The sequence below is a fragment of the Frankliniella occidentalis genome, unplaced genomic scaffold (genome assembly GCF_000697945.3).
Source record: "Frankliniella occidentalis isolate FOCC.00 unplaced genomic scaffold, Focc_3.1 Scaffold8, whole genome shotgun sequence".
Classification (NCBI taxonomy): Eukaryota; Metazoa; Arthropoda; class Insecta; order Thysanoptera; family Thripidae; genus Frankliniella; species Frankliniella occidentalis.
This window is the reverse complement of record NW_026267138.1, coordinates 1,272,767-1,280,477: the sequence shown is the minus strand read 5'-3', so window position 1 is coordinate 1,280,477 and position 7,711 is coordinate 1,272,767. Positions and strand designations below refer to the sequence as shown.

Sequence of the window (7,711 nt, the reverse complement as noted above, 5' to 3'; positions counted from 1 at the left end):
TTGCTTTTATTGCCGCCATGTGGTTCGCCTAGGCTAATGTGTGAATTACCGTCCTTACGTGTTGGAACAACACTTTCGCTCGTGCCGTTGTTTCCTTTTTATTTCCACTCGACTCTTTTACACTTTTATACATGCGGTCTACCCCTGCCCCCCAACCTTCGTTTTTGGAAAAACCGCCGTACAGCCGCAGAAGAAATCTTTTAAAGTTATCAAAATATACGTGATGCTTGTTTCTTAGCGCGCAAAAAAAAGTGCTGGGAAGTGGTGCAGCCCTCTAAAACTTTTGCGTTTATGTAAAGGAAACTTGGTCATGTTCGGCCGACTGGACTACGGTCGAATGGTTCACCACACTGAGGAGGGGTGGCTCGGGGGGCGCCGGGGCGGGGCGCTTGTCGATACTGATAAAGGCAAGGAGCGCGGTGCTCTCGCTCGGCTGCCTGCATTTCGCTCTAGATTAGCCTTGATGGACGTGCGGCAGTGTATGGCATTGTGGGCGGCAGCGGGAAAAGGGGGATCAGAAAGGGATGACGATCCGACGATCGCTTTTACATGCCCCTACCCTCCCCCCCAATCCTCTTTTTATTCTTTTTATTTCCATCGGTTCATCAATTATTTTTTCTCTCTGATCTTTCTTCTTTTGTCTTTCAACTGTATCAACCCAACTTGCCCTTATATTCGCCCATTTTTTTCCACGCTCTCAACCTCATTCTCTCTTTCTTACCTATCATTCAAAAGACAGAGGTGCCGCTCGCCAGTTTCAATGCTGATCGGCATGCATTTTATGCTGATTCTGATCAAGGAAAGGAAAGAAATAGGCAAGAACTCCAGATTCATTCGCCTGTTTTTATTTTCGTTTTTTGTGTTTGTTATGTCTTCTATTTTCATACACAGAAAAATATTCAAATTTATGTATTTATATTTTGATTTCCACCCCCCACCCCCTGTCCCTTTTCCTCCCTCTTGAAATACACTCCCTTTCCGCTCGTCCCTACGTCCATATGATACAGCCCCCTCCCCCCTCTCTCTCTCGCTCTCGTATGGCCCGCGTCCCCCAAACCGTGTACCCTGTACGAAAAATCTAGACAACGAGGAGGAAAAGAGAAAAATAAAACGACACACATGCGAGAGGGAAGGGAATCCGATAACGGTGTGCGAGTCATAACAAGGCTGCTTGTTGGGCGGTGCCGCCGCTCCACCCCACCGGTGGTGCAGCGTTTGCTCTGACGACGCGCCGCGCCGCCCTCTCGAATGCCCTTTGCCAAGTCTCTCCTGTTTCCTTTCGAGAGTCTCGGCCGTGAACGCAATTACCCCCGCGATGTGGAGCGGGTGCGTCGCGGCTGTAGCTGCCCCCCCTCCCACCTCCTCACCCGTCCCTCCGCCGGCCGCCCTAAACAGAGACGTGACCGTTGGGGACGAAAATGAATGCGGATTATTTCGCTCCGTTTGTTCGCCATAACAGTAATACTAATAATGATCACAATGATGAAGACGACGCGGAGAGCAAATACAATAAAAGGGAGAGGTGCGGGCGTCGAGGGGGGAGAGGGGGAGAGAGAGAGTGGGGGAGGGAGGAGGAGGTGGGGGGCTATAAGAAGATCTGGGCTGTAAAAGCGCCTCTTGCCCCCCCGCGCGAGAGGAGAGGGAAGGGGGGTGGGGGCTGGTGTGGCAGGGCCTGGGGAGGGATGTTGTGGTGCGGGTTGGCGCCATGGTTGCCCTAAAAATCTACTACTACAGGCCCATATCACAATGGAGAGTGCGCGAGCCCTCCGCCCTGCTCCCTTTCTCTGCCCCACGCCCCTCCCCCACACGCGGACAACGCCTGCTTTCGCCTCAACATTCCCGGCCTAGCCGTCTCTCTCTCTCTCTCTCTCTCTCTCTCTCTCTCTCTCTCTCTCTCATCCCTTTCGGGTGTGGTGCATTTTTGGCGGTCGACGGATGGGACGGTCGACCGACCCTACCGACCCGGCGGCGGCGCCGTCCAATCCGTCGCTTTCTTTAGGAACTCCTTCAACTCTGTTCGGGTTCGGAAGAGTTTTACCGTAGCTGTGGAGTTCTCGCTCCCAAAGCGAACAGTTTCTTGTGAAATTCACAAGAAAGGACGTGAAATTTCACGTGCACCAAAACTGCGTATGAAAATCACGTGAAGTTAGCTCAGCTTTTAGTTTTGCAGTTTAAACTGTCATGTTGTTATACAGTTAGATTTGCTGAGTGCGATCATCAGACACTGCTTTGGGTATCGAAGTAGCTCGTTTGTAGGTAGAAATCCTCCGTAGTAAAATTTTTTACCGACAGCTTGTTGAAATGATGTTTCTGGTACCTCCACGCCAGGCGTGTCGAATGTCACAGCGTTGAAGTTCGTGAGATATCGCGAAGCCTGTACAGCACGCCGTCCTGGCGTGCCATCGTGATGTCAGAGCAGGCTGTGCGAGTGCTAAGTAGTTCCAATAGAGAAAACAACATTTTCATGTCTAGTTTCAATTATATATTTGGACTCCGCGCGGTAAGGCTGCGAGATACTGTGCAATTCTCTTAGGCCGCGCTTTGTACGCGAACAACACTGCAGCATCCGCCCCGGTACATTGTCGTTCTAGTCTGGTTTCGGAAGACATTTAGTCTCTGCCACCCAGCATGCGAATAGGTCTTCACCTCTGCCAAACGTCATTCTGAACCTATATTGTCCATAAGGAAAGATTGGGACATTTGGAAAAGACCAGTCGATGGGGGTGTTATTGACCGCGTAAACTCCCTGTAGATAGAAGTCATCAAAGTCTTTACAATTCATTTGTGTTTTAGCCGGGATTCCAATCCTGCATTACCAAAAATTATCAGAAAAAGATTCGTTACGTTACAGTATATCGAGAGCACTAGCATTTAATCACTTACAGGTTTCAATATGCATGCGCCTTTATCGTCTGCTCTCTTCTTAAAAATATGCTCGTAAAATTTAGGGATGTTCGATCTAAGAGCATGACATGCATTTCTTCTAAAAGAAAAGACAAAGTTGTTTTCTTTCCATTGATTGTTTGACCGAAGATCTAAAATTACTTTTATCTGTTATAACAAAGATTAGTTTTGTAATTGTTTCATAATACAAACAAACAAACAAACAAAAAGTTAGTAAAAGCTTTAGAACTTTTTAAGCTTACTAAAGAATTTTGCTTGTAACCTTCGAAGCAAATGCTTTGTACTGCAAAGCATCCAAATCAATCTTAATTCTTTTGAGCTTACAAGCAAAGAATTGTATGATACCAACACTTACAAGTGTGTCTGAAATCACTTATACACACCTTTGTAGGAGTCAATTTTATAGTCTTTTTAATGTGTTTGGATGTCACACACTTCTTTCAGTATTGTCTTAAAGTGGGTACAGAGTTCCCCAAACGCGAGCGCGATTTTCACGCCCGGCTCGATGAAAGTCGGTTCCTGATTGGCTGCGTGAACATCACGCCTGGCGTAAAAATCACGCTTGCGTTTCGTGAACTCTGTATCCACACTTACCCAGCAGCTGTCATCAAATGTTTCATTTACAGCCGTCACATTGCCTGTTATGAGTTGTGCCTCTTTTGGTTTCTGGGGGTTGAAGTGAGAACCACGCAAACGCAATGTCCAGGGAAGCAAGCGGTTGTCTGGTTCACATGTGTAAAAACGTTCGCCATATGTGACGTAAGGGCCCTATTCAGAAAGAAAATTCCACACAATGTGGATTCGTAAAAATGACACTAATTGAGGCCGGCCCATTGTCTTTTAGGCAAATCCGTTCTTTGGGGTGTCGGTTAAGGCACATAGTTAAGAAAATAGTCTGAATTTGAAATGGTCATTTAAAATAAAAAGGTAGTATTGTACTCACAATCACAGTGTTCATTACTTTTCCTTGGATGCCTACCTGGCACATAAGTATCAGGGGCACGAGCAAGAATGGCATGTTGGATCACCGAAGTTCTAGCCGTCAAGTAAACACTATATGACACGTTCATGCCACAGTTGGCTGCCGAGGTGCAGCCCACGGCCACCTCTATGAGACTGTGTGCTGCGGCCACCCGCGGCCAGATCCGACAGTGGCCTGCTGGCGTGCCTCGTTTACAGCCAATTACACCTCGCGTGGATGGAGTAAAGGTGTCCAGGATGCGGTAAAGCAGTAAAGGGAAAAAAGCCTCAGTGGCACTTTGAGCTCACGCGATGCCCGATCTAGTATTGTGTTTACGAACGTTTTTAGACACAACACTCTAAAGTTTTATTAGAAAATATTGCCTTTTCCTTCCTTGCTTGTTATGCCAATGGAATATGTATTGGCTGTTGTAACTAGAGAAATTATTTAGTATTACTAAACGTTTCCCTAGTATGATAATTCACATGCAAAAACATTTAACGAGTAAAATAACTTGTCATAAAGCTAATAAAGGGCGAAAAGCTATATGATGTGACTTTCTTGAGGGAGGCTGTAGGATGAGGCAAGGCCGGGGGGGGGGGGAGGTATACAGAGTTAGACTTGTGAGATACGCCTCAACGCCGGCACTTCACGTCCGTCACGCAGGTGACAGCCCGCTTACAACGTTTATGCGCCGCAGAAAAAAATGTGACAGAAGAATGCTGCGCCACCCTGAAAGCTGGTGCCGCCAGGTCGTGGCGTGTCGGGGCGTCTCGCTCTGCCAATGATTGAATGGATGAGTAGCTCTTGCTTTTTGTCTCTCTCTCTCTCTCGCTCCATCGCCATCTCGCTCTCTCCCGCTGTGGGCTGCTCCGCCGGCCGGGCCGCGCGCCCGCGGGTCGCCGGGTAGGCCGCCCGCTCAGCGCGCGCGTCGGCCGGTCTGCAGCGCCGCCCTCGCAGGCGCCTCGGCGATAGGGGAGAGACAAGGCCGGGCGGGGCGCTCTCTCGCCAAGAACAGAATGCATAAAAATGTAATCTTATTGAGGGCCGCTGTGCCTTATGGATGAAGGAGTCGAGACTTCACTTTCACTTTCTACCCCCTTCCCTTCTCTCTCTCTCTCTCTCTCTCCCCCCCCCCCCCTCTCTCTCTCTCTTTGTCTCTTGGCTCTTGAGGGGCGTGAAGAGGCGTGTCGTCGTGTTTTCGATTGACTCCCGCCCTCTCTACGCTACGCCCCTGCTGCGCATTGCATATGCATGTCGCGGTGATGAGAAGGGTCGAGAGATGAAGGAGAGAGAGAAAGAGAAAGAGAGTGAGATGAGCGCGAGCGGCGAAATGAAAAACAAAAAGACTGCCGACACCGGCGAGTTTATTCATATCATCATAAACATGGAGCCAATCGCTCCGCGTGCGCGTTTGCGGCTGATCTACGCCCCCCCCTCTTTCCCTTCCCTTACATTCCCCATCCTCACCTCCTCGCCATCCTCCTCCGCTTCTCGTGTCCCATTTTGTTTCCCCGGAATTCGAAATACACATACACCGAGGAGGAACGCCCTGCCCGCTTCGCCCCAAACCCTTGTTGTGAGCCGCTGCACTCGCCCCCTGCCGCTCCCCTTCCGTGCGGACTCAAATGCCCTTTAAATAAAGCTCTTCGGATCCGTTTCCCCCTGCAGGACGCATCTGAGCGTAGAATTGCAGAGGCCTATATACAGCCGTCCCCTTCATACGCCATGTCGCCCCCTCCCCTCCCCCTTCCCCACTCCTCCCCTGCATTTTACTTCATCCTCTCGCGGTAGTGTTTCTCTCTGCCTCTCTCTTTGTGCGTCTCTGTGTTTCTCTCACTCTGTCCCTCTCTTTACCCAACGCTCTTCCTGTCTCTCTTCATCTTACTCTATTTTCCTTCTCCCCTCTAGTGTATTTTTTTCTACTTTCTCATGTCCGGCCGGTCAGTTTTGTCGCTTTTTCACGAGCTGCCGGTAGATTGCTGTTCCTTTCGGTTGGCTCGCGGGCCTCGTCCTCCTTCCTTCCCCTCTCCTTTCTCCTCCTCTCCTCGTTCCCCTTCTCCAGGATCACTCGATAAACAGCCTGGTCGTACTCACGGCACGCGGCCGCGTGGCGGTGTCCCCCTCGGAATCACGCTTCTCTCTCATCCATATTCTTTTTCCCATACTTCCCTCTCTCTCCCTCTACACACATAAATATACTTCCACCTCTCTCTCTCTATTTCTCTCCCTCCTCTTTTCTCTCCGTTTCGCCCGCAATGAATGGCTTGTTCGTTGCGGGCAGACACAATAACTTCACGGCCCGGCCCCGCGCCCCGATATGATTTAGGGACGGACCCTAAGGCCACCCCCTTAGTATTGATGCTGCTACGCATTTTTGCGGAACACGGCCGGCCGTGCAGTGCATACACGTTAGGCCCCGGGCAGCACCCCACCCCCTCCTACCCCTAGGGGGGGCTCGGGCTCGCGTGACGTGTCGTTGTCGCTCTAGCGCCAAAACGACCCCCAGACAGCGCCAGCGCCGCCTGCACCCCGCCCCCAGGACCCCGGCCCCCTTTTGGGGGCCCCCTCCTCCAAGCCATTTCTTTCCCGTGTCCTTTTTTTCCGTCCACATATCCCGTTTTCCATTTATTCACTAGAAACACAAGAGGTGTAACCTTTTATTGGCACACCTTTTTCGCTAAAAAATCTCCATTCTCCATGTCACTTGAGGGACAACTCATACTTTAGCGCCCTTTAAGTGTGCAGCTGGCGTATGTAGTCGCAGTTCGTCCGCAAAGTAAACATTTAACACTTTTGTCAAAGAGATTGAGTCTCTCAACAAAGTTTTCCCCTTGTGTTCCCTATTCCATCAGTGCGAATAAAAAGAAAGACCTTGTTTTTAGCGATCTGCACAGGAATACTTATCGACCCATTCGCTTCGGTGTCGCGTTCTCCTGCTTTATCCGCCTGCAGCACATGACCCCTCTGCCTGCACACCCTCAAGCCGACTCTGTCGTCGTCGTGTCGTCTTCCCATCGTGGAGCCCAAGTAGTTCGCCTGGGCTGCGCTGAATGGAAGGCCTCTCGCCTCTACCCGGATCCCGGGTATCGACCCCGACGAGCGTGTAGTGCGCGTGGCTCGACCGGGGGGAGACTGAGAGATGTGCCTCTGTCTGTCTGTCTGTCTGTCTGTCTGTCTGTCTGTCCGTCTGCCCATCTGTCCCAGACACGGCTCCTCTCTCTCTCTCTCTCTCTCTCTCTCTCTCTCTCTCTCTCTCTCTCTCTCCCTCTCTCCTTCTCTCTATCTCTCTCTCTCTCTCTCTCTCCCGCTCCTTCTCAAGCAGTCGCCACAAATTCATTCAATTATCCGCCTTGGGCCGTCCTTCCTCCGGTCACGCGAGGCGCAGCGGGACGCCCCGGGTCGGGTGTCGGGTCGGACTGTACCGGCGCGAGGGCTATGGGGTGTACTGTACCGTTGGGGCTGTAAGACGCACAACACCGCGAGCGTGCGGGGGCGGACCGGGCCGGGCTGGAGGGGAAGGCTGTCGCCGCTACATTACACTACGCACATTTGTTGTTGCCACTTTCCGTTTTCCGCGCGGAATGCGGAAAGGAGAAAGGAGAAGAAGGAGTCGAGTCGAGCGCGCGGTGTGCAAGGAGCAACGGCGTTGCTGTCTGTGTGCTACCAACCCAAAAATGCCCATGGAGCAAAGTGTTAATTTTAAAATTCTGCTTTGAAAAGTAAGTTAATGGCCTCTAATCTCTTTCTTTCAAAAAAAATCCTTAATGTTCCAAAACTTGAAGACTCTTTCCTCAAAAAAATGATTTCGTCACCACACCGAATTTTATTCTCAACACCACTAGC

At 50.7% G+C, this 7,711-nt stretch overlaps 2 protein-coding genes across 3 annotated transcripts in view; one reads left to right on the top strand and one right to left on the bottom strand.

Moving 5' to 3' along the window:
* The window catches only part of LOC113215445 (E3 ubiquitin-protein ligase TRIM9), a 126,138-nt gene that overhangs the window by 87,473 nt on the left and 30,954 nt on the right, over nt 1-7,711 (top strand). The gene's annotated exons all lie outside the window — the stretch shown is intronic.
* Nucleotides 2,460-4,361, bottom strand: LOC113209239 (uncharacterized). Of its 2 annotated transcripts, none has more exons than XM_052275247.1 (4): nt 3,884-4,361; nt 3,499-3,672; nt 2,884-3,051; nt 2,460-2,746 (listed from the first exon to the last, which is right to left on the bottom strand). In XM_052275247.1, the coding sequence occupies exons 1-4, from the start codon at nt 3,920-3,922 to the stop codon at nt 2,588-2,590; spliced, it is 540 nt and encodes a 179-aa protein (XP_052131207.1). In that variant the 5' UTR covers nt 3,923-4,361; the 3' UTR covers nt 2,460-2,587. The 2 variants fall into 2 exon arrangements, with proteins under 2 accessions (XP_052131207.1, XP_026282444.1); XM_026426659.2 differs by having other exon boundaries at nt 3,848-4,331.